This window comes from Pristis pectinata, chromosome 6 (assembly GCF_009764475.1).
Source record: "Pristis pectinata isolate sPriPec2 chromosome 6, sPriPec2.1.pri, whole genome shotgun sequence".
Lineage (NCBI taxonomy): Eukaryota > Metazoa > Chordata > Chondrichthyes > Rhinopristiformes > Pristidae > Pristis > Pristis pectinata.
This window is the reverse complement of record NC_067410.1, coordinates 92,654,620-92,680,940: the sequence shown is the minus strand read 5'-3', so window position 1 is coordinate 92,680,940 and position 26,321 is coordinate 92,654,620. Positions and strand designations below refer to the sequence as shown.

Sequence of the window (26,321 nt, the reverse complement as noted above, 5' to 3'; positions counted from 1 at the left end):
TTTGTTCATCCCATTAACTAGGGCCAATTTGATAAAAGGTCAATAACCTTAAATATTAATCCTACATCTCTCTTTTCACTGATGCTGTCTGCCTTGCTGACTGTTTCTGGTATTACCTGTTTTTATTTCAGATTTCTAGTATCTGCAGTATTTTTCTATTTTTGTCAGCTGTAATTGTGCAAGTATGAGCTGTGTTAGATTTCAGATTCCCAGCACTATGTGCATAAATATTTATACTTTGGTGATGATTCTTTCAGAGCTGACCAGAGATACTATGAAAAAAACTTAGCATTTATCAGTTTAAAAGTGCCTTTAACATTATGAGAAAATAATGTTTACAGTACAATAGTGACTAAATTTCAGAACCACTGCATCTGTCCAGAAGTTATTTTTCTGATTTTTGTTGGAGCCTCATGTGCACAAATTATCTGCCAGGTTTCAGATACATGACACACCACGGACACACTTCATTTGCTTTTAAGCACCTTGAGTGCCTTGTGAAAGATGACATAGAAATGCTTTAAACAAGAACGGAAAATGCTGGAAATATTCAGGGAAACAAAATTCCACCCACGAAAAGAGAAACAGAGGTAACAATTCGTCGATTATCTTTCATTAAAATTGAGGAAAGTTAAACATCCAAGAGGCTGCTGAGAAAGGGGAGGGTGGAGAGAACAAGGTGAATGTCCGTGATTGCCGTTGACCAACGGAGAGTGGATAACACAAGTGGTAATGGCTGTGACTTCGATTGGTGAAAACTTGCTAATCACAGTTGATGCAAGTAGGACTTTAATAAAAAGAGAGAGAAAAAATGCCCAGAACCGTGAGAAACAAAACACCTTCTCACTGGACATTCTCAGCAGGTCAGGTACCATCTGTGGAGAGAGAAAACCAAGGTTAGTTTTTCAGGATGATAACCTTTCACCAGAACCAGCTAGCTCTGACGGAAAGAAGTGCTGAGGGCTGTTTGTTGCTCCGCCTTCAGTGTGGGCGCGCCGAAATACTGAGCGGAAGCAGGGAGTTGCTGACGGTAAGGGAGCGGATTCTGGCCGCCAAAGCGAGCCGAGCAAAGAACCTGAAGTCCGCCTCTACAGTGCTCATGGCGCAGGGCCAAGATGAATAAGGTGGTTTGAATTGCCTGTGATATTTTGGCGCCTTAATTTCGTCCGACCTCTATTAGGCGTAGTATGTTTATCAAACGTCGAAACTACTACATTTAAAGACGGAAATGTGTGCATTATAGATCAGAGCCGCTCAGGAAGCCCCCGGCCCTTCTTTCGTAAGGACTGATCTGGGCGTGTTCATTCTACTTACATAATATTCAGAAAGTTACATAACGCTCCAATGCTGGCACTTGCATAAGTGCAGCTGGTAAGTCTGTTCAAAGAGACGGGACGCTCGTAGAAGCAAATCAAACGCCTGTTGGTGAGAGCCTCAAGTGCATGAAGCTGAGCAGGTCAGAATCAAGGTACCGTCCAGGCTGTGCTCTGACCAATGGTCATCGGCCTGGAGTGTTAATACTGTTTCTCTTTCTGCAGGTACTGTCTGGCCTGCTGAGTGGTTCCTGCATTGTCTGTGTTTATTACTGCACAGTGTGTAAGTTGTTTTTTATGCATTCGTCCAGGATCAAGGATAACTTGATTCTACCCCAGTTCTAGGATCGTGAGTTAGCCAACTGTCCATAACTGGCATTTAACCGCTGTTGCTGCTGCAGAAGGGAGGGTGGACAAGGAAATACAGGAGTAGGGTCACTAATAGTTGTGTATTGTTCAAGGATGTTTTCCCTGTTCTTAAAAGGAGACTGACTGTTCTGTCCTAAATCAATCCAAAACGTCCTTCTCCCAGCATACTTTTCCTGATCCAACAACTAATTTCCATACTTTGAGTCTTGGTCGAGCCCTAATTGAATGACTCCAGGACATTATCTTCCAATTTCAGGTAAAGAGCACCCCCTCTGATCCTTTTCTCTGCCCTTGCTGATCAACCCAGTTCCTCCTACACCCACAACATCCTGCTTCTTTCCTCGCCTGCACACACTCCATCTGCCCATCATCCACACACTCCTCCTGCTGGGTTCCCTTCCCCCACTCCTTCCACCTGCTCATCCCACCTCCTTTATTTGATTCCATGCTCAACCTTCCTTTCCTGCCAGATTCTATCATCCGCAGCTCTTTGTTGTCTCCACCTATCGCCTCCCAGCCTCTGTTGTTGTTTCCACTCTTCTCTCCTCACTTGGATCTACCTATTACTTCCCAATCCATGCCCCACCCCTTCCCCTTACTTCTTTATATTGGCTATATCCCCTCTGTCTTTCAGTCCAGATGAAGGGGCTTGACCCAAAACATCAACTATCCATATACCTCCATAGATGCTGCCTGTCCCGCTGAGTTCCACCAGCTTCTTGTCTTTGTTCTAGATTCCAATATGTGCCATCTCTTGTGTCTCCAGGACATTATTTGTTCTGAAGTGACTCAGTAGACACAATGGCCAGTTTTTTAAGGTCAGCGCTGCTGACTTGCTGTTGGAATAAATTAAAACTTGGCAAAAAGTAGTCATCCCAGTGGGAAATTCTGGAAACCACTTGGGGGGGGGGGGGGGGTGAAATCTGAGGAAAACAAACAAGGTTGATTCCACCTACTTTCCAGTATTTTTAAATACAGCTTTGGAAACCCGAGCGGAGAAGAGGGTGGGATTTAGTCAGGAAAGAGAGGAGATAGCTAACCTTAGGAGTGTGAGTACTGTGTGTACTCTGGACTTGATGATATGAGCACTGTTCTCTGAAAGAAACTGCTTTAGAACTGTGCCTTGCCTAAATTGAGAACTTTCCTAAAAAGTCAATGACTGGATAACAGAGACACAAGAGACTGCAGATGCTGGAATCTTGAGCAAAAAGCAAACTGCTGGATGAACTCAGCAGGTCAAGCAGCATCTGTGGAGGCAAAGGGATTGTCAATGTTTCAGGTTATGACCTGCATCAGGACTGAGAGTGTAGAGGGAAGATTGCCAGTGTAAGGAGGTGAAAGGGAGGAGTGATACAGGGGCTGGTCGGTGATAGGTGGAACCAGGTGAAATGGGAGTGACGGAAGGGTGGTGGAGGGAGAGAGAGTGTAGAGACAGAGGCTGGAAAGTGATGTGGGACCAGATAAGGGAGGGATGATGGGCAGATGGAACCAGATGGGAGAGGAGATAAGAAGGGTAGGCTAGAGGAGAAGAAACCCAGATTGATGGATGTTTTGATGATGGGCAGATGCAAGTAGGAAAGGTGAATAAAGGGAAAGAGAACCTGTTTGAACCGAGAGGAGTGGTAAACGAATACAGGGAAGTGGATTGCCTGAAATTAGAAAATTCAGTGTTCATACTTTTGGGTTGTAGGCTAGACATGTGGAATATGAGGTGCTCTAGTTTGCATTTGGCTTTGCCATGGCAGTGGAAAAGGCCAAGGACAGACAGGTCTGAATGGGAAGGGGAGTTGAAGTGACAGCAACTGGAAGTTCAAGATGGCCACTGCAGACAGAGCACAAGCACCCCACAAAATGGTCACCTAGTCTGTGCTTGGTCTGGCCAATGTAGAGGAGACCATATTGCAAGCCCCAAATGCAATAGACCAGGTTGGAGGAGGTACACATGAATCTCTGCCTCACCTGGAAGAGCTGTTTAGGTCCCTGGATGGTGGTAAGGGAGGTGGTACAGGGACAAGTGTAGCACCTCCTATAGTTGCAGGAGAAAGTGCCAGGCGACAGGAAGGGGTAGAGGCAGAGGGATAAGCGGACCAGGGAACCATGGAGATAGTGGTCCCTGCAGAAAGCAGAAAGAGGGGAAGGTGTGACTCATAGTGGCATAATATTCCACTTTACATTGAATTACTCTACAGCCTTGGAGATCAAGATTTCTAAGATAAACTGCTCTGTGTGTGTTATCAGAAATCTGACCCAGCTAACCTGTAGAAATAAACACCTAGCATTTATTGTCAGTCCTCCTTGTAAATTTATTTCCTGCTTTTTTGTTTGCAGGTCGATCAGCAAAACCTGCAGGTCACTGTGCTGTGGCTATTTTGTATCTTATTTCTCCAAACCTTTAATCTTTCCTTTGCTGTTGAGCACCAAACAGAGAACTAAAATGTCTTCAACGGGCAAAAGGCCGACCAAGAAATCTGTACATGAAATGAAAGATGTTGGCCATGAGCAGAAGAATGAAGAGAAATCGAATGAAAAATCAACAGAATTTCCTTGCTCCCCCAAGAGCCTGAAGGGACCTAATCACAGTGATTCAAGTCAGAAAGAGCAACAGAATCACCCTGGTAAGAGAAAGAGAATAGTGAAAAATACTGAGCCAGGACAAAATGAGGAAGAACTGTCCAACCCAAACAAAAATAAAAGTAGAAAAGTTGAAGATCAGACATCTCCCTCAGGAGAGGAAGATGTGTTAGAAAGAATTAAAAAATCACATTTGTCCACTGCAAAATCAGTTGAAGAATTTAATTTTAACAAAAAACGTGTCCGCCTTCTTTCCAAAGCCAAAGGGATCCGGGATAACTGTCAAGGAATTACCTACTGGATGTCACGAGACCATCGAGTGCAGGGTAAGTGTGTAGATGTTAAAGGAGGCAATGTGCTTTTGTAAAAAAAAATTGATATATTGTAACATTGTCATGTAGAGTGTTTTCAAGAAAAAGTCAAAGTCACGTTTATTGTCATATGCACAAGTTTGCATATACACAGGTGAAAATCTTGCAGCAGCATCACAGGCAGCTATGCAACATTCACAAGAAAAACATAAATTAAACATAAATTAAACATAAATTAAACATAAATTAAACATAAATTAAACATAAATTAAACATAAATTAAACATAAATTAAACATAAATTAAACATAAATTAAACATAAATTAAACATAAATTAAACATAAATTAAACATAATTTTTAAAAGAAAGGACACAATTAGAACAAAAAAAATAAAGTCCAAAGTAGTGCAAAGTGGTCGTAGGGTTGCGCCAGTTGGTTCAAGAACCAAATGGTTGATGGAAAGTAGCTGTTCTTGAACCTTATGTTGGAACACTTATGTTGGTATTCTGTTGAACTTCTGGGTATTCACCATATTTGCGGTTAAAAACTTGATATAAAATTTTCATGTGTGATGAAGTTTAAGTTTGGTGTCTCTGTTTATTTAACGTGAAAAGCCTGTGAGAGGACAAGCTTGTCTCTTGCTGCATAAAGTGGTGTTGAAATTTAATTTAAACTGGCGTCTAGTTCCAGCTTTCACTGAGGTACCCAAATATGGAAGGGATATTCTATGTCAAATTATTATGCTTCTCTTTTATTATACTGTATTGCCAGCAATGCTTTTGCATCTATCCGCTATATCCTGCTGAAAAATTGTGAACCATTTTATTCTTGCAGATAACTGGGCTTTCTTGTATGCACAGTTGCTTGCTCTTGAGCATAAACTCCCAATCCATGTCTGCTTCTGCTTGGTACCCAAGTTCCTAGGTGCCACCATCCGCCAATTTGGTTTCATGCTGAAAGGACTTAAGGAGGTTGCTGAGGTAAATGCTCTTCTATGTTCAATGAAGTTTTGTACTGCATTTCTCACATTTCGAGAAATTTCCACACTAAAAGGGCCGCAGGATATGAATAATATCAAGGAGATTGCACTACTGTCTTCGGTATATGTAGTGAATTTTAAAGAATGTTATTACCATGAGAGTGGTAAGGATGTGGAGTTTACTGCTATGGAATGCATGAGCAAGATAATAGGTATGTGCTTAAAGGGATACTAGGTGAGAATAAGGAGAAAGGAATAGAAGCAGAAAAAGAATACTGGTAGGAGGCTTGTGTACAATATAATTGCTTGGATTAACTGGTTAGGCTCAATAGCCAGTTTCAGTTGTGTGTATTTTGTGTAATTCATTTAATTTAGTATCTTTGTTTACAGATCCTTTCCCGTCCACCCTTTCTTCTTAAGTAGTACCTCGGTAAAAGATGACTTGCTTCCACTCCAGTTCTGTGGCTTCTGAGGTGTTGTTAAGACTAAAGTGGGAGCTGCAGACTCTGCCACAGGAGGGAAAGGGAGTGCTTGATGAGTCAGACGATGTGCTCCTTCCATCATTTTCACCATGGTGTTCAGTGCCTTTCTAGTTACTACTCCGCTTTGAGTGGTCACGGGCCAGGGATTCCCATGAGTCAATGAGGATGCAACACTTTTCGAGGAGGCTTTGACAATATCTTTGATGCATTTCTCTGCCCTCCTGAAAAACATACCATGACGAAACTCAGAGTGGAATATACATTCGGCAATCTGGCATCAGGCATACAGATCATATGGTCTGCTTGTTGGAAGTGGTTGAGGGTTGTTAGAGCCTTAACGGCTCACTATTGACCTGGTTTGCTCATACTGTCAGTGATCAGTTATCCAAGAATGCCTTACATTAATCTTCGAGACATTCTCATCAGGTTAGTCCTAATATTTTCTGGTTGAGAAATTGGGAGTCACTTCGTTGGTGCCAATTACAGGGCAGTAAGGACAGTCCAGATATTCTGGACATTCTGTGGTGCCTGTTGGGTGGAACTCATCAGGTTGCCTGAGGTCCTGCCTGCGAAGAGCTTTCTTTGCTGAGTCCTTAAGACCTTCAACATTAGTTTTATTGCAGCAATATTTCTATTGCCTTTATTGGATAGGGCCATGGAGAAGAGAGAAACACTATAGTTATTTAGCATTTATAGATGACCACAGGCAGTTGTTCATCTTTGTAGCAATTTGTTTTTGCAATTGAATGGCTTACTCTGATGTTCTCAGAGGCAGCAAGAGATAGCTGTTTAGGGTTGGACTCTAGATTCATGTTGGGGGGAGGGGGGAGAAATTTTCTTCCTTCAAGGGCATTATTAACCAATTGTTGTTTGGCAGCACTGCAGCTTTCAGAACCGTTTTTGTATTCTAGTGAGGATTTTTTTTGGAATTGAAATGAAGACATGAACAATGGGAATACATTCTTTCTATCATTATATTTTAAAGCCTGAGAACAGAAAGAGGAAACAAATAAATGTCACTAGATATCATAATGATCTGATGAAGAGGCAGAGTATGCCCTGGTGTTTTTTTTACTGAATGTATGGTGGACATTGCCTTGCAGGAGTGTCAGATGCTGAATATTGCTTTCCATCTACTGACTGGTTTTCCCAAAGATGTGCTGCCAGAGTTTGTTAAAGAACACAACATTGGTGCAATAGTTACAGACTTCTCACCATTACGTCTCCCACTGCAATGGATTGAGGAAGTGAAAAATAAGTTACCAGAGGACCTGCAATTTGTCCAGGTACATGTATTATTTTTCCTTCATTTGAGTGTTTGGGATGTCCTGGAAATGTGCCCTAAAATGAAAGTTATTTTCTTCTTTATAATCCTCCAGTTAATTTTTCTGCTGCCTTCCTGTGCAGCTTGCTCCAGCTGTTCACCAACATCTACTTAAAGTAGTTAAGCTGAACTTTTGGTGTGTCTTCCCCCTTCCAAACTGACATTAAAATGTTTGACAAACTTGAACTTATTCCAGCTATATGTTTTAGTTCCATTACAGATGCTGAATTTGTTTCAACAGCATGAAAGAGCTACTAATCAAATCTTTCAGTCTTTGCTAAATATTCCCACTGAATCAGTGGTTCAAATCATTAATCTAAATGGTCTGGAATCCTCTGAGAAGTATGTTCATTTGGCCAGGATCTGGTTGTATGGTGAAGTAACCCAAGAGTGCAGAAGTATGATATCTTTATGATTTGAACTGGAATTTTATCCTTTCCTCATAGATTAGATGTCTTAATTTATGTATCAGATTGTATGTTCTTTACTGCATTATTTCCAGTATCTGGATAATCCTTAATGGAGCATACAACTGTTATGGTTCACAGTGTATCATCCAGCTTCGGTTGTACCACTGCTTGATTTGTGATGTGTATATATATATTTATATATATATCCCATGATTGGTTAACTTTACACACCATTGCTGCACATTTCTTTCTATTATTCTAATTCATAGATTCATTGTGTAAATATTTAAATATCAAAGTCTGTGCTGCTCTAAAGATTTGGATTCTAAAGAGCTGGGGATCTATTTTCACTTTATTTCACAAAGAAAACTGATTAAATTATACATAGCAACATTTCACAACAAAGATGGTGATGTAAGATGCTTTGGTCACCGGTATTGTAATATCCAGGTGTTTTGTTTGCAAATATTTAGGTGGATGCTCACAATATTGTACCCTGTTGGGTAGCTTCAGACAAACAGGAGTACAGTGCCAGAACAATCAGGGGGAAGATTCATGATAAGCTCCCGCAGTTCCTGACCGACTTTCCTCCAGTTATCCAGCATCCTTATACCTCTCCCCAGAAAGTCCAGGTTAGTATCATCATAGAATGCTTAATCCAGAATTTTATTGATTTAGCTTAATATTACAAAGTACTAGCTAGTGGCTTAATTCTTCAAAAAGAATGGTGGTCGGATGAGGAAACTCTGTACAGGTTTGCACTTATTGCTGTCAGAGTGACTAGTACTGGGATTCTGCTTAAATATGGACAGATTGGCCTTCACTGAACACTAATAAACAATGGCTTCCTTTTCTTAAAGATTTTAAATTCCTAGGATTGCTGGCTGATTATTATCACTAACTATGCATTTATTCTAATGAATGTCTGCCAAATCCTCTCCACTTTGATCAGGCTACTGTTAGATTTCTACAAGTTCTCCTTGGGCTGAAAACCCAGTTGTTCAGTAGGCTAATTTAAGAATTCTAGGCCTTGGATTAAGGATGAGATTTTTTTTGTACCAATGACTATCAGGAAAGAATTACAGTACTTCTGATCAGATGTTGCTATAAGATTATTGAAATAAAGAACTGACCAGAAATCAGTTTTCTGATTCTGATGCAAGGTTCCTAAATCTGGATTTACAACCAACTGGACACTTTGAATGGAAGTGTTTTAGCAGTCTTTTTTTCTTAGTGATTACTCACTTAAAACAGGCCAGATTAATTTTTCCAGATCACTGTTTGAATGGATTTTATTGATGAATATTCCAGACATTTTAAATTTCTCTCTGTGCAATACAAGCAGTGTAATCTTCTTTTAACCCACCCAACCAACATGTGCCTCATCTAACAGCCATGTGCAGTATGAAGTTGCACCAGGTACTGCAAGTTTGATTTTCTATGTATTGGGAATTTATAAAATTAAATTCATAATTTTCTCAGCCAGCTGAAGTGGGCTGTCCCATCAAGTATAGAAGATTTAACAGTGCATTTTAGATCTCATTTTGTGGTTATTAATAAGGCAAACATTAATAAATTTAGTAAGTGTTTAGCTTGGATTAATAATTTATTTCTCTTACAAGGTTTTAAATGCTATCAGTGGTTCTTAAATTGATACTATGGCTGGCCCCAATGGCCTGAATTTGAATAAAGTTCGCAAATTGAATGTTAACATTTTAGTCAGGAGGTTTTCCTCTTGGCTCGTGTGACAAAATACCATCTACAGCTAGACTGTCTTTAATCCAAGGTGTTTTTTGATACTTTATAGACTTTGTTAGGAAAACAATAACTTGTCTTCTTGTTTACATCTGATTCAGTTTTGTTTAACAAGGATTATACAATTACAATATTTGTCAGGTGTTTAGTGGGTTTATTTGATCTCTTGCATTGGATCTGAATATGCTAAATCACATGAGTCATCCAATTACCTTTCTAGATCATTGACTGGGATGCAGCCTATGCAAGTCTTCAAGTGGATCGCACAGTTCTGGAAGTTGACTGGGCAAAAGCAGGAACTACAGCAGGTCTAACTAAGCTAGAGACATTCATTAAGGAATACCTCAAGAACTTCAGTACAGACAGAAACAACCCAAATAAGGCTGCCTTAAGTAACATGTCACCATGGTTTCACTTTGGTGAGTGCCTTTGAAGCACTTAACATCAGGAATTCAGGGCCACATCAAATGTTTCTGGAAATATTGTAATTCACGTTGAGTGCAGAAGATCTCCTCTAACACAGACATTGTAGGGGAGGAGAATTTAAGACGATGTTGTGAAATTTTGTCACTAAGTAAATCCTGCAAAAGCACCAAAATTAGAGAGATTCACATTTAAATTGTATTTAAACTATAAACCACTTAATTTTTCATAGTGAATGGGCATATTACCTAATATTTGATCAATAAAAAGCATAATAGTAAAATATCACTGAAACTGGACATTACACACTTTTCTCCCATGTTCCATGTGTGCCTTCAGCCTGATGATGACTTAGGCAAGAAGAGACATAAATTATCGAGTTACTTTGTTTTACATACAGACTAACAACACTAGTCAAAGTTTAACCTAATCCAACTAATTTCTACTTCCTAAATCCAATAATTTGTGGATAAGGAATTTATCTACACTATTAGTGGACTCACCTTAATAGGTTCTAGCCAGTGTCAGCACTAGAGATGACATGTTGTCTCTTAGATACTACAGTCTGTCTGCTCCTTTTCTCCATTGCTAAATTTTGTACTAAATAAAGTTTGTTTCATTTGATTATCATCTTGCCATTCTTTAAGTATTTGGCTGTCCTCTAACCCTACTATTCAGAGTCACCATGCTCATTCTGTCCTCCATCAGTTGCTGTTTTAATACCCTAACCCATGGAGTTAATTTGGAAGTGTTTTATTACAATTCATGCCCATACACTGGAAAATAATCAAAAATTCGAAACTATACAAATGGTGTAAATTAACTTCTATAGGGTGGTATTTGATAAACGATGTGACCATGACTGAGGTATTAGACTGAATATAACGAGACAGATAACTAGCCAAGGTGCAGAAACTGAGGAGTGAGTTAAATGGATATTTTTGCATTGGCAAAGTATAAGCAATAGTCTGCTTTCATGATCAAAACTGGGGTTTGCATTATTACTCAGTCTTGGGGAAAAAAGGTTGGAACCTATTTGAAACAAGAAGAAACCTTATAGTAAGCTTTTAAAAGGCAAGGTTTGGGCCATGGCAAAGTGAGGAAGATTACAGGAATATAGATGGATTTGTGAAATGAATGTCTAGATGGCATATTCTGTTCAGTGGGGAAAAACATAAGTGCAAAGAGAAATATTATAAATGGCAAGATTTGTAAGATTGGAGCTGAAAACCCCAAGGAGACATATTGATTGCTAAAGACGAAAATACAAATGAAATTCTGTTTTATGTTTGGAATCCTTGAAAGTGATGTTGCATTTTTAGAACAAAGTGGTTGGTCCACAGATGGAATTTATAGTTAGTTAGGATTAGAGCCACAAAATGGATGTAGTGTAGATTCTTATTGATTATACAAGGACTGAGAAGCTATTAAGTATTATGACTATATTTAAAAGGTAATTGAGAGGAGAAAACTGAGAGGAGGAAAGGACACAAGGAAAAGGGGGAGAATTCTGATGCTTGAAAACCTTTAAATTGAGTTGCCATTGATAGAGGTTTATTGGATAGAATAGTCTCTTGTGATTCTGTCAACATTTTACCTTTGGCCTAATTTACAATTGGGTAGTTCTGAACTTGTGTCTTCAATGAATCTCATATTCCTTTTGCAGGCCAAGTTTCGGTTCAGCGGGCAATCCTAGAGATAAAGAAGTTCCGTAACAAGTTTAAAGAGAGTGTAGACAGCTACGTCGAAGAAGCTATGGTGCGGCGGGAGTTGGCAGACAACTTTTGCTTTTATAATAAACAGTATGACCAGTTTGAAGGTGAGACGATTTTCTTACATTTCAGCTTGGGAAGAGCATTGAAAAATTAACTGCTTGCATTACCCCGTTGGCAGCTTTTGATATTTAAATCTTAAAAATTTATAATTATTGAATTCAGTTTTGGTTGAATATCCTCATCCTGCCAATCTACAGAATCTAATATCTACCCCTTTCTGCTTAATTTGGTTTTCATGTCAGCACTATGTACTGCTGACTAAATGAGTAGATATTAAGTTCCCAGTCCACCCGTGTGGTGACTTAATTGCATTTCTCCAGTTTAATCACACCATGTCACAAGCACTCACATGTGTCAATAAATGTACTTTGGAACACCTCACTTTTGCCCTATCTTATCTCTTCTTTTGGAACTATCAAAATTATGGGAAAACTATTTTTAAATCTCTGATAAATGATTTCCCAAACATGAGAACAAAATGAACATAAACTCACGCAGCAGTTTTTATCTTGACTGTAACTATCCCTAATTTTCTACTTGAATGACTTGCTTCTTTCAGGTGCCTCTGAGTGGGCACAGAAAACTTTGAAATTGCACAGCAGTGACAAGCGACCATATCTTTATACCCTAAAACAACTGGAGAATGGGAAAACACATGATTCCTTGTGGAATGCTGCACAGGTAAATACACCCACTTTGTTCTTATGCCTTTAGGTTTGGCACTGATGCATATTAATGAGTTCTGAGAATACGAGACAGCCATAAAAATACATTTCAGATGTTCTACAAAAGTCAGATTTTTGAGGATGCTCACAATGTGAAAAGCCATTCAGCTCGTCTTAAGTCATTCATTCAGAATGAAAACACACTCCCTTGTTCCTGTACTTGCCACCACCTTGCTGTTTCTTACTTCTCCGTGGATTTCAGCTGCAACATTTGTTTTCTGTAGCTTCAGATGGTCCACGAAGGGAAAATGCATGGTTTTTTACGAATGTATTGGGCTAAAAAGATTTTGGAGTGGACCTCTTCACCCGAGGAAGCTTTGACGTTCTCTGTCTACCTGAATGATCGTTATCAACTTGATGGCATAGATCCCAATGGATACGTTGGTAAGCTCAAAACTGCCATGTATCATCTAAAATTATATCTATAACCTGCATGTACAAAGTCTACTGACATAGTGTATGAATAGATCATTTGTAGCCCCTTCCTTGCCCTTTGCTAGAAGCAAATAAGATCATCAAAAGCAAGTCAGAGTAATACAGCAGGGATACAGGCCCTTCAGCCCAACAAGTCCATGCCGACCATGGTGCCCACCCAGTTTGTTCCAATTTCCTGCATTCGGCCCATATCCCTTTTAAGCCCCTCCCCTCCATGTACCTACCCAAGTGCTTCTTCAATGATACTATTGGGCTGCTTCAACCACTTCCTCTGGCAGCTCATTCCGTATACTCACCACCCTCTGCGTGGAAGAAGTTGCCCTTCAGGTCCCTTTTTAAATCTTTCCCCTCTCACTCCAAGTCTATGCCCCCTAGTTCTGGACTCCCCTACCCTGAGGAAAAGACTTACCATCCACTTTATCTATGCCTCTCATAATTTTAAACATTTCTATAAGGTCACCCCTCATTCTCCTTCGTCCCAAGGAATAAAGACCTAGCCTGGCCAACCTCTCCCTATAACTCAGGCCCTCTAGTCCAGGCAACATCCTTGTAACTCCTTTCTGCACTCTTTCCAGTTTAACTACATCTTTCCTATAACAGGGTGACCAAAACTGTACACAGTACTCTAAGTGCAGCCTTGCCAATGACTTGTACAACTGCAACATAATGTCCTAATTCCTATGCTCAATGCTCTGACTGACGCCTTCTTCACCACACTGTCTACCTGTGATGCCACTTTCAATGAACTATGCACTTGTACTCTTAGGTTCCATTACACTCCCTAGTGCCCTAACATTCATAGTACAAGTCCTAGGCTGGTTTCACTTTTCAAAATGCATTACCTACATTTTCGATGCACGTGTGACTAATAAAGATACCTTATATTATCTTACCTTACCTCACACTTATCTGTATTGAAATCCATTTGCCGCTCCTCGCCGACTTCCCTAACTGATCAAGATCCCAACACTGACCCGTGGCACGCCACTGATCTGTGGCCTCCATTCTGAGATAAAGTTTTCTGCCATATATCTAGAAAAGGATAGCAAAGTGAAAAGATGGGACAAAAAGATGGTGGATTGTTACTGGGTTTCCCAATTTTTATCTCATTTTAAAAGCACCAATGCAATTACCATCCAGAGTTGGCATGAAGGGGACACAGTGCTCTCAAAATATTAGCAGGATGGAGGGCATGGGAGAGAAGGTGGATGTAGTCCCCATCCATGTGCCAACATTGTAGCCATCTTTGAGTCTGAATTAAAGTTTGTTGGTATGTCACTTCATCATAGAATCATGGAGTTATGCAGCACAGAAACAGGCCCTTCAGCCCAACCTGTCCATGCCGACCAAGCCACCCACCCGAGCCAGTGTTACCTTTCTTATCAAAGAGGAGCCGGGGATTCCATTCTTGTTCCTTTATGAATATCGAAATTGTGAAGCACAGCACAAAAGACCACTTTGGAATGATCTGCATTACTCCTCCAAATCCCTCAAAGCAAAAGACTAAACTTTAATTTATTCATTTGTTGGATGTAGGCAGCATTGGCAGGCTAGTATTTATTGCCAATCCCAAGAAATGACCAAAATTGCAACACCTTAATCCACTATTTCACTTTCACATATAGTAACAGCAGGAGAAACAGCTGTTGTAAAATGACTCTGAAAGTTAAAGTGTCATCACATTACACCTCTGTTATGCTACCAGACCTTAAAAGGATATATTACCTGAGCATAATTACAATGATTAACCAAAAATGACACCTGGACTTCGAAATTAAGTTTACAAGGAGCATCTGTCCAAACATTCCATTTAATGAGGATAGGTTGAGCGAGCTAGGGCTCTTCTCTTTGGAGAGGAGGAGGATGAGAGGTGACTTGATAGAGGTGTACAAGATGATAAGAGGCATAGATTGAGGGGATGGTCAGAGACCTTTTTCCCAGGGTGACAATGGCTGACACGAGGGGACATAATTTTAAGGTGATTGGAGGAAGGTATAAGAGGGATGTCAGGGGTAAGTTTTTTTTTTACACAGAGTGGTGGGTGCGTGGAACGCACTGCCAGCAGAGGTTGTGGGGGCAGATACATTAGGGACATTTAAGAGATTCTTAGATAGCTCCCTATTTTTCTATCATTCATGTATCTATGTGGGAGGGCAGGGTTAGATAGATCTTGGAGCAGGATAAAATGTTGGCACAACATTGTGGGCAGAAGGGCCTGTACTGTGCTGTTGTGTTCTATGTTCTAATGTTTCTGAGTAACTAAAATTTAAAGATACCACAATGGGCAGGGTTCAAGGACTTTTATTTATTGTTTAGAAATTAAGCCAAGCCTTTCAAAAGTGAAATTAAGAAACATTCCTCCATCCAAAGGTTAGCAGAAAAAAATGGTTCCCAAAGTTTTTTTTCTACCATTTCCCTTCAGTAGGTGCTTAATGTTCATGTAGTTAAATCTAGGTCTGGTATATTTCTAATTGCCGTACCTAACTCTTTGCTCTACAGGCTGTATGTGGTCAATCTGTGGAATCCATGACCAAGGCTGGGCAGAACGACCAATCTTTGGCAAAATTCGTTACATGAATTATAATGGATGCAAGAGGAAATTTGATGTTGCCCAATTCGAGCGGAAATACCACCACAACAAGTTCACGAAAACAATCTAGATCAGTGCTTGCTTTTATAATTGCGTAACCTAAATTTAAGTGCTCTATCACTGACTGCCATGCCACCCCTGCCATAGGCTTGAGCTCCAGTTCCCTTCTGAAATATCACCACCTCCCTTTCCTCCTCTAATGTGGCTTTTTAGTCATCTGCCCTGGCATCTCATGCTCCTGTGCAGAGCCTTGGGATGTTTTGCTATGTAAATAGCTGAGTCCCATGTAGATTTTTTTCCCTTATTTGAATGAAATTGAGGCATGAGAATGATCTAGGGAATAAAATTAGACAGACTGTGTAATAAGATTCTGTATAATAGAATGTGCATTTCCAGGAAAGCCTATTTAACTAATCATCATAGCTGGCACTTCTTGGAAAACATTTTTTTTAAACAGAAGTTAACTTGGCTCTGAGGATTTCTGGGTCTGAGGAAGCTCATCTTCCTCTTTTCATAGACACAAATACCACCCGTGCAGTGAGTAGTGGTTGGTGCATTCCCTGATTTTAAGGGTGTACACTGACCATTGCCCATTGAGAACTTGAAACTTGTGGAAAGCAGGAGAGGAGATAACCATATGCTGTGCCCTATTTAATAGTTCATACATTTTTCACACATCTGTTATATACAAACCACAAATATGCATAAATGAGACATACATGATATTTAAAAATACAAAATTTGTAAAATCTTTTAACCTCAAGCAGAATGGCCAGCAATTAGTACCACCATTGGTTACTATTTTTACAAAAATAACTGTCAACTGTACAGTTTTCAGTATAAAAAGGATCTCTTTGGGAATTAAGAAATCATCAACTTTTGTAAGGAAAAATGAAATCAGAGCTTCAAGTGCATGCAAGAAACTGTAGATGGGATCATCCTAGATCTGAATGGTGGCCTGAATTTTCTTCCACTGCTGCTTGCCCACACTAACCTGTTCTGGGCACAGAGAGCTGACCAAGCTAACTCTGGACCCAGGTGGTATCCCACAAGTTGGAGCAGGCTTTGTCCCCATTCTGTTGCTGTAACAACATACATGGTGTAGATTTTCATAACGCAGCAATTTTAGTTTAGGGTTCTGCTCCTAGTTTGTTTAAATTTTTGGCTTTTTTTTTATATAAATAAGAGCTTATTTAGACTCTATGGATTTATACTGAAAGTTGCATCATTTCAGGCAAGTGCTATGAATTTATCTTAACAAATTACATTTTTGTACCACAAAGTTGGATATGCAAACTGATATTGGAGCAATGAGGTACATTAGTGAGTTAAACACATCAAATCAAAAAAATAGAAGAAAATGGCCAAATTAGAGCAAGAGAGGAAAGGATTGGACTGAGAGAGAAAGGAAAATGTAAAAGAAACTAAGTGATCTGTATCCTGTAGAAGTTTCAATTATTCCCTTGTGTCTCTGCCTCCAACATGAAAGGCCTAAAAGACTGGATTGAATCATATGGAGCCACATCATAAATTCAGCTATTTTTGACATTTGTGGGGTCTCTCATTTTAGTATTACCCTCAGTGTAGCTAGTTCTCGTACTTTTCCTTCACTGTGAAAGTAGAATGAATGACATGAGACTATCAAATTCTGTTCATTTCTTATCTCATTGGTATAACTTAGCCTTGGTTCTAAATTCTAAACCATGGTGAGAACTTGTATGTAGCAGTACCTAATTAACTACTCACTGCCAATTCCCAATGAAAAGACTGTAATGCTGCAGAAGTTGTTTTACAAATGAAATGTTCATCAACAACTTGCATTTCTATAATGCTTTTAAAATAAAATCTGAACATCCTCCATGGGAGGTGACCAAAAAACTTAGTAATAGTAGTTTTAAAGAAGGGTTTTAATGGAGGACAGAGTGTTAGAAAGTTTAGGGAGGAAATTTCAGGATTTAAGAGCTGTAGCAACGGAAGGTACAGTTGCTGGAAGGTTTCACCATCTGAAAATTAAAAGCAGTAGCTCATTTGGCCCATCAACCTCCATAGCTTCCTTGGGTAGAGAATTCCAAAGATTCACTATGCTCTGAGTGAGAAGTATCTTCTTATATCATTCCTGAAAGGCCAACCCTTTTTTTAGACTAGTTCTGGATATCTTGGCCATGGGAAACATTCCCAGCACCTGCCTTATCTTTAAAAATGTTGTCAGATTTGCTATATATTTTTCAGCATTACCTTTGTTTCAAATTTCTAGATGCATTATTGGCTCTACTATTAAATGAGAGCAACAAAATGCTGTGGTGAAGGCTTATGTAATCAAAACAGAGGCATAATCAGTTTGAATGCAGTTGCTGGGAGCATAGTTACTAAGTTTTCAAATGCCAGGTCATAGCTTTGCCACTTGTAGTATTTTTCAGCACAAATCCAGAACAAGAATCCAAGTTTTTTATCCTGCTGGACATATTGAGAATCTTCTCTGGCATAATACACATTCTGGCAATACATGATTAACTTAAAGCATTCTCTGTATAAATCATCCAATGATTTGAACAAAGCATTGTAAATAAAAGTGCAAATTCTGACCCAGTTGGTATTATTCTCAACTGACTTAGGCTGTGGATTCAGACCATGTTCTGAACCCAACTCTAGGCTGATGCTAACCATCCATTACTTGAAGACTGGATGTGTGTTCTTTGGTTGAGACAGTAAACCAATTTCCTACCACTTCCATCAATTGGATATAATAGCCCACAGCACTATTTTACTCCTGGTCAATATCCTTCATTTTCATCATTACATACTAGCCAATATCAATTTACTGTTTCTGGCTGGTTTTTTTTGTTTAATATGTTGTAATATAACTGGGAATTTGTCTTCTGCAAATGATTCATTCTTTTTGAAGCAGAATGACTTTGTTCTACACATTGGCTGCTGTGTTTTCCAGGTTAGAAGTTGACTATACTTTACATATGCCCTTGAACATCCTTGGTGCAATGCTGGATACAAATTAGATAGTAACTAAGTTGGTTTTTTTAATTTTACAGAAATGCACTGAAGACTTTTTGATTTGTCCAATGCAACAAGCTCAAGACAGACTTGGAAATCTTTGTACAGTGCTCAAAGCTTTCATTAAAAATCATAACACATTTTGAAATGTTTTTATTGTGGGTTACTGAATGGGATTACAATGTAACATTTTGCATGCCTTCAGTCTAAAACCATACACAGGAATCAAATAATCCCTGTCTGGATTAGAAGAAACAGATTTTGACATGTTGAGTTTACATATGTCAATGCTTCAAATAAAAATGTATTTTACTTTTATATGCAGGACATTCAGAATTAGCACACCATTATTTAAAATTAGAAAAACATAGAAATGCAAGAGCTATATAATCCTGCAAATATTACACTCATTAGGATTTAATTTATGAAATTAACTGGGAATAAGACATTAGGTTTCTGCATGTTGTCAGTTATCTATCAGATTGCACTTGATGAAATAGATCATTTTAAATCGGTATAATTAGGGAAACTGTATTAGCACTCTAGAAATTATATTAGTTATACAAGTCATCTAATAAGAATTTTATTACCTGTCCATGCATTTGCCTGACTGACTGAAGTTTGATTTGCTGCATCTTATTCTTGAAAAAAGTGTTGACATTTAATTTTGAAAGGACTGTATAATCGGCGATAGTGAATCTGTTATCCAAAATACACATCACCCAGGTTTTTTCTGTCATTTCATGGAGCGCTAGTCAGAGTATTTCTCAAACTTGTTTAAAAGTTCAATGCTGCACACTTTATTTACTGAAATTACAGATAAGAAAATTCCTATAATCTTCTGTTCCATTTTAAATATGTATATTTCCCTCTTAATATCCCTCCTGGAATAGTCCCAAAACATGGCCTAAGTAAATAAAACCAAATACTCAGTCACTCTGGCCCATATTCAGTATATTTACTAATTAGCAACCTGAAGTGCAATCAAAGTAACTGAATATTTAAAAATTCCCAATATTAACATCTGCTTAGAAAAAACAGTATAATGTATGAAACTAATTTATTTACACTCAATCTTCCCACTAATAAGCCATAATACAGCAGATCTGCACAAAAGATAAAGATACTGAGGATATCTTAACTTCCTAAAATGGCTGAACCACTTGGTGGCTTTGATAAAGTTTCAGAGAATAAAACTTCCTCTCTAGCAGATTATTTCACATGCATTAAACATCTGAAAATATTTAGAACACAGGAACTGTCTTTAGCAACTGTAGTTACTGCACAAAACATTTGTTTAGTGGTTTACTCTTGCAAATGCATAAAAGTTAAATCATGAAAACCACTCACCTCCCTTTACACAGAATGAATTAGAAGCATATGACATTTTGTACCCTTTATATTTACAATATGCAAAAATCACAAGACATTCAAGAAAAACATTCACAAACTATTGTCATATTATCCAGATATGCTCTTACTGGAATATACAATATTTAATGAAGATTAATAAACTGTCATAGCATACACATTCACATGATCTGCCCGAAACTATCAGCAGCTATTCCCATTTAACAAATAGACCTTAAGTCCTATTCCCTCTTCATAAATTCCTCAACAGGAAGTAACATACTAAAAATGGAGAACAGATTTATTTATATATATAGGTGAAAAAAAAGCAGATTCAAAGAGGAATCCACAGCAAAATTGTTCAAGAACAATTACAATTTCTGCATTTTTAAATACACAGAAATAATTTGGAAAAGTAATGAAAAACAAATGAAGTGTTACATTTTCTTTGCCTGACTGATAGACAACCTGATGGCACAAGAGGAAAACTGGCTGATCAGAGGCTCGATACACTACTATGTCTTCCCTGTATGTTTATGGATCTAAAACGTAGGATTATCAATTGGAGATTGATTAACTTAGAAGAAGGAAAGAGTGCAAGAGTGCGAGAGCGAGACTGTGCGTGCGTATGCACAAGATGGACATTGAGTAACGAAGACAAAATATTATTTATAAAACATTAAGAATTTCACTTAAAGACATTTCATATTCTGTAATTTAAAATATTCAGATTGTATATCATGACACACTAAAACAGAGAAAAGGCATGTCATTCTACAAAAATTAGATATTAACAAGGTGGGAACTTGCTCCCTAAATAAATTATTACCTGGTATCCATGCTCAAAGGCCACAATTAATTGCCATAGAGGTTTAAAAGGAGTATCTTTTAATAGATGCAAAATTGAAAAACCTCCAAATCAAAACTATAATAAGAAAAATTGACTTTTTAAAATGTTTCAAATTAAAAGAAAAATCAGTGACAAAATCTGTCCAGTTTCCCCAATGATCCAGTTCATCCTGACCAAACAGGTTGGAAGTCTGATTCCTTGGCCAGAGAGATGTCTTCTGTTATGAGGAGTTTTAACCTAATCTCCAGAATAATGGAACAAAGGAAAGTGTGATTGTGATCACTCTACAATATGTGCTAGAATATTTCTGTGAAAAATACCCACCACAATGAAATACCTTGATGAAACATCTACCACAGCTCACACAGGAATAATGGCCACTCGAACGAAAGACCCAAAGAAATTACCAGGAGAGTCAGCTCTTTAGTAGAAAACTGGCATGAAAAAAATCATACACATTTAGATGTTCCTGACAAGTACTTTTTGTAATCATTTCATTTGTGTTTCCTAGGTAACAATTCGTCTGGGTTATAGTCGCACAGGCAGCAGCAGCCCACTGGTACTTCTTGGAAGTATTCCACATTTCATTTTCAAACTGAATAGATAGTGGCTATTTAATCATGTGAGCCATCACAGCTAAGTACAACTTTGTCTTCATACAGCTAAACATGTGCACTTTCATCTACACAGTGAAATTTTAGGAATACTAAAACCCACTGTGGTACCTCACTGTTGCCTTGAACAAAATCAGCAAAAATACTTAATTAGGTAGTGTAGCAGTTAGCGTAACGCTTTACAGCGCCGGCGACCCGGATTCAATTCCAGCCACTGTCTGTAAGGAGTTTCTATGTTCTCCCTGTGTCTGCGTGGGTTTTCTCTGGGTGCTCTGGTTTCCTCCCACATTCCAAAGACGTAGGGGTTAGGAAGTTGTGGGCATGCTATGCTGGTGCCAGAAGCATGGCAACACTTGTGGGCTGCCCCCAGAACACTCAACACAAAAAGATGCATTTCACTGTGTTTCGATGCATTTCACTGTGTTTCGATGTACGTGTGACTAATAAAGATACCTTATCTTATACCTTGAACTTGGTCTATCACACCCAAATGATGCATTTGCCAATAATGCCATGAGGATTTTGTAAATCATTTTACAAATACCTTAACAATTCACTGAGTACTACACGTATTAAATAATAGGAGCAAGAACCCAATTTCAAAGTCGAATTCCTATTCACCTCAAAATGTTTGTAAATTGTCCACTATTTGTAATGGAGTGAATCTACAAATGAATATAGACTCATACAGTATGGAAAAAGGCCCTTTGACCCATCAAGTACACACCAACCAAGCACCCATTTATACTAATCCTACTTTTATTTTCCCCACATTCCCATCAACTGTCCCAGATTCTACTACTCACCACATACTAGGGGAAATTTATAGTGGCCAATTAACCCACCAACCTGCTTATCTTTAGGATAAGGAAGGAAACCAGAGCAGCTGGGGAAAACCTACTTGGTCACAGGGAGAACAATGGAAACCCCACATATACAGCTCCACAGGTCAGGATTGAAACTGGGTGACAGGAACCGAGAGGCAGCAGCTGTGCCACCCAAAATGAAACCAAATGTATGTTCTTTAGAGAATAGTTAAGTGCTTTGCAATTCACCATCCAAAAGAATTCAACTATAAATCCTACATTAGATGTAGATTACACTGAAGACTTTGCCAAGATTTTACAGAAGTGTTTTATAGGTATTTTATGAAAGGGAATAGACTGGTGAGAGAAAGTGTGGGACGCTAACAGACAAGAACATTTATGATCAGGACCAAGGAAATAAGAGTAATTAAAATTTTGAGTCTGTCTTTATGGAAGACAAAAAATCCTCCCAGAAAAACTGGGAAACCAAAGGTCAAGATCAAGTGATGAAATTAAATTTTTTTTTAAAAAACTAGAAAAGTTAATAAGCCTGAAACCTGACCGATCCAAAATATCTACACCCCAAAGTTTAGAAAAAAGATCACAATGAAGATAGTGGATGCTCTGGTTATCACCTTTCAAAATTCTATAGATTCTAAACTGTCCCTTCATATTGGAATATAGCAAATGTGACACCACCATTAAAGAAGGCTGGGAGACAAAACAAAACAAAACAGGGAACCACTGACCTGTTAGCCTGACATCAGAAGTGAAGAAACTGCTGGATTCTATAAAGGATTTGGATATTGAGACATTTTGAAAATATTACTGAGCAGTGTCAAAATGAATTTATGAAAAAGAAGAAATGAACAACTAATCTGTTGGAACTCTGAGGTTTCTAGTATAGTAGGTTAGGGGGAAGAAGTTGATTTAATTGGATTTTCAGAAGACTCAATAAGGCCAGAATTCATAGAATGAGGAGCAATTTACCAGGATGGATTCAGAGTTGGATAACAGATAGAAAGCAAAGACCAGGAATAAATGGGTCCTTTTTAGGATAGCACAGTGACAAGTGGTTTGGGCCTCAAATATTCATGGTTTATATCAATGACTTGGGTGGTTAGATTAGATTAATTGTCACATATACCAGGGTGCAATGAAATTCCTTGCTCACATGAAGCTCACAGAGTAAACAATGTACGTGGTAATCATAAATACAAAGTACAAGCAAACTCAGTTTCATTATTTGACTGCAATGAATCTCATCATATTTTCCACATTGGACAAGCAGAATTGAGAGTAAGTGATATTAAAGACTTGCTATATGTGACAGAGAATGGCCTAAAAAATGAAAGGATCCCCAAACAGCAGAATAGTGCAAAGATTGTATTATGCAACCAAATAATATTTCTACATTTGCTGAGGACAAGAAACCAAGTGGAAGTGTGAATATTGATGAGGATACAAGAGGTAGACAATCTAAGTGGGTAACAATGTGACAGATGAAGTACCATGCAATAAAATGAGAGGTTATCCACTTCAGTAGAAGTATTGAAATGCTGAGTATTTTTAAATGGTGAGCAACTATGAAATATTCATATTCAGAGGGAGCTGGGTGTCCTTGCATACAAGGCACTGAAAGCTAAGATGGAGGTACAGCAGGCAATTAGGAAGATAAATGACATGTTGGGTTTTGTTGCAAGGCTATGGAGGTTCAGTCATTGATTGTGTTCAAAACAGATCTGGATATTAGAGGAATCAAGAGATATGACATGAAAGTGGTGTTGAGGTAGAAGATCAACTATGGCCTTGTTGAATGGCAAAGCAGGCTCACAGAGTCAATAGGCCTAATCCTCCTCCTCCTCATGTTCTTGTGCACTACCTCAAGACTCAGATAAATTCTCAGACTTCACCTTTTCAGAATAATGCAGCATGGAAATCTTTCCTATGTGTAGGAAGTATCAGTCTCCCACTCTTTATGAATTAAGAGGTGATGTGTCTATCTCAGCACTTCATTTTCAATTGCAAATCTCCCTTTTAACTGACATACAATGTTCATCTTTGACACAAGATCATACAAGCAAACTCAGTTTCATTATTTGACTGCAATGAACCTCATTATATTTTCCACACTGGACAAGCAGAATTGAGAGAAAGTGATATTAAAGACCTGCTATATGTGACGGAGAATGGCCTAAAAAATGAAAGGATCCCAAAACAGGTTGTTAATTAAAAATAAGTTTTGACAAACCTAACAATGCCTTTATTACAAAGTTCACTCTGAACACAAATTGGGCTGAGTTCCTTTAGAAACAAGTAGATTGGAACGTTAGAAGTAAATATATTAGGATTAAAACTAAGGGCTGGTCTCACACTGTTGCAAACAATATAATATTTTTCTTTTGATCTTATTATTTGACAAACAAGATTGTCTATAACTTCAGTTAAACTATCACCCTTTTGTTTACAGCCACATGGTTGCCTGAAATGGGCACAAAGTTTTATCTAAACATGTTAAAGCATCCTAATGAAACAATAAATCTGCAAACCCTCCACTACTAAACAGAGATCTTGCTGCATTATTAAATGAGCTTTAATTGGCTTTATCTAAAGAGTACAATTACAAATCCTCAACATGAGGTGTAAATGTTTCTCTTCTTTTCCATTTTGTCTAAACCTAAACTATATTGTTTTGTGCAGCAGTTCAACAAAGTTGATCTTCAAACTATTTAGTACAGAGGATATAACATTATACATTAGTATATGCAGCTAAAAAGAACAAATGAACTTTCACATAAAATATAAACAGTTGAGATACGAATCAAACTCAAACAACAACAATAAATAATTGTGATGATATTCAATACCACATTTCACAATTTTTTTTTTACAATGGAGTGTAAATGAAAATATCTTTTGCTACAAGTCATACTGCATTCATAGAGGATTGACTTAATCATAGTTTGCTCATCAGTACAATGAAATAGTCTAACAAATTAATATTAGTAAGACTCTTTCAATCATGCCACTTTTCTAACAACCTGGCCAAACATTTCAGATGGTGTTTTGACAGTGCACGCACAAGAGAAGCTAAATTGTTACATTCATGATAAATGCTTCATATTTGAATTACTTCTGCTAACCTGAATTTTAGATCTATACATTCTTGGCAAGTCTTAAAGGTACTGAATAAAGTTCTTCACAGTTGTGTCCAAAAGACCCATCATCTATCCCATCAGCTTCTAATCCCAAAAATACCAAATAAATTCAATTCAGCACTAATAAAAATAATGCAGTGATATCTATTTGTTAAACACAAAATAGAATACCACATACACAAGTATATCTTTTTCCACTAGCCAAGATGCAAATGGCAACTGCAATTAGTTTAACTGACTGAAAACACCATTCCTCCAACATGGATATGGGCAGTTCCTAGAATGCAACCTGGAGCTTCAGGGCTATGATACATGCAACACACAGACTGCTCAGATTGAACACTCTCTTTCCCCCCCCCCACCCCCAAATCATCAATTCCCCACAAAAAGCCTTTGAACATTCAAACACAGACTTCCTAAAAGCATTTAAATAAACATAAATTGTCAAATTAATAAGGACGGATGAGGTGTTATTAACTTATTGACCAGCAAAGACAATATCACCAAATTAAGCTTTGTTCCTGGAAGGCAATAGATTGCATTTTCAGTATGCAGTCTAAGTATGGGCGATAGTGCCAGTTCTGAATTTAAAAAAAATAAGTGCATGAATTTCAACTCTGCTTCATGCAAAAATTCAAGTACTTTTGTTAATTTCTGTTGTCTTCTTGCTCAGTCACAATCTATACCCTGTGAGTTCTCATTTTCTCCTCCTTGAACCTCCGATGAATACCATTTTATGGTTTGTTTAGCAAGCATTTCTTTACGTGCCTGAAATCGGTCACAACGAGGACAATGATCTGATTTAAAGCAGCATTTGTGATAACATGCTTTACATTCTGCAGAAACAAAAAAAATTTTCATTTTACTAAAACACAATAAACTTTAGGAAGAAGATGTTGCAAAATAAGGAGAGAGCTTTGGTGTGAACACTAATACAAATTATAAACACCATACTGAATTTGATTAACATTAGCATTCACATTTTCTAAGAGGCAGAGACCAAGCCAAATCTCCCAAATAAAAATGGAACGAAGAAACTCACAACTTTCACTCATTTGGCTCCTATAAACTAAA

The 26,321-nt window shown here is 38.1% G+C and overlaps 2 protein-coding genes across 12 annotated transcripts in view; one reads left to right on the top strand and one right to left on the bottom strand.

Annotated features, from left to right (window-relative positions):
- The first annotated feature begins 751 nt into the window (after positions 1 to 751).
- cpdp (CPD photolyase) lies at positions 752 to 18,597 on the top strand. Of its 8 annotated transcripts, none has more exons than XM_052017313.1 (11): positions 752 to 896; positions 1,539 to 1,596; positions 4,011 to 4,579; positions 5,400 to 5,545; positions 7,130 to 7,312; positions 8,234 to 8,392; positions 9,736 to 9,934; positions 11,605 to 11,757; positions 12,273 to 12,394; positions 12,663 to 12,822; positions 15,373 to 18,597. In XM_052017313.1, the coding sequence occupies exons 1-11, from the start codon at positions 812 to 814 to the stop codon at positions 15,531 to 15,533; spliced, it is 1,995 nt and encodes a 664-aa protein (XP_051873273.1). In that variant the 5' UTR covers positions 752 to 811; the 3' UTR covers positions 15,534 to 18,597. The 8 variants fall into 8 exon arrangements, with proteins under 8 accessions (XP_051873273.1, XP_051873278.1, XP_051873275.1 ...); XM_052017315.1 differs by lacking the exon at positions 752 to 896 and adding an exon at positions 1,004 to 1,124 and having other exon boundaries at positions 15,373 to 18,595; XM_052017317.1 differs by lacking the exon at positions 752 to 896 and adding an exon at positions 1,175 to 1,371 and having other exon boundaries at positions 15,373 to 18,595.
- A 198-nt stretch (positions 18,598 to 18,795) lies between these two features.
- Positions 18,796 to 26,321, bottom strand: part of rubcn (rubicon autophagy regulator) — a 52,662-nt gene continuing 45,136 nt past the window's right edge. For 3 of the 4 annotated variants that reach the window (XM_052017308.1, XM_052017311.1, XM_052017310.1), the window contains one exon: positions 25,615 to 26,083. In XM_052017308.1, coding sequence (XP_051873268.1) covers positions 25,917 to 26,083 — 167 coding nt within the window. In that variant the 3' untranslated portion in view covers positions 25,615 to 25,916. Of the gene's footprint in view, positions 26,084 to 26,321 lie in introns of all 4 variants that reach the window. The other variant, XM_052017312.1, reaches the window with a different exon arrangement.

Excerpts from the sequence above, each read along its gene's own strand:
- cpdp (XM_052017313.1), top strand. The coding sequence starts at position 812 with ATGCCCAGAACCGTGAGAAACAAAACACCTTCTCACTGGACATTCTCA. Across the intron at positions 8,393-9,735 it reads CCTCTCCCCAGAAAGTCCAG|ATCATTGACTGGGATGCAGC; the intron begins GTTAGTATCATC and ends TTACCTTTCTAG. Across the intron at positions 12,395-12,662 it reads CCTTGTGGAATGCTGCACAG|CTTCAGATGGTCCACGAAGG; the intron begins GTAAATACACCC and ends TGTTTTCTGTAG.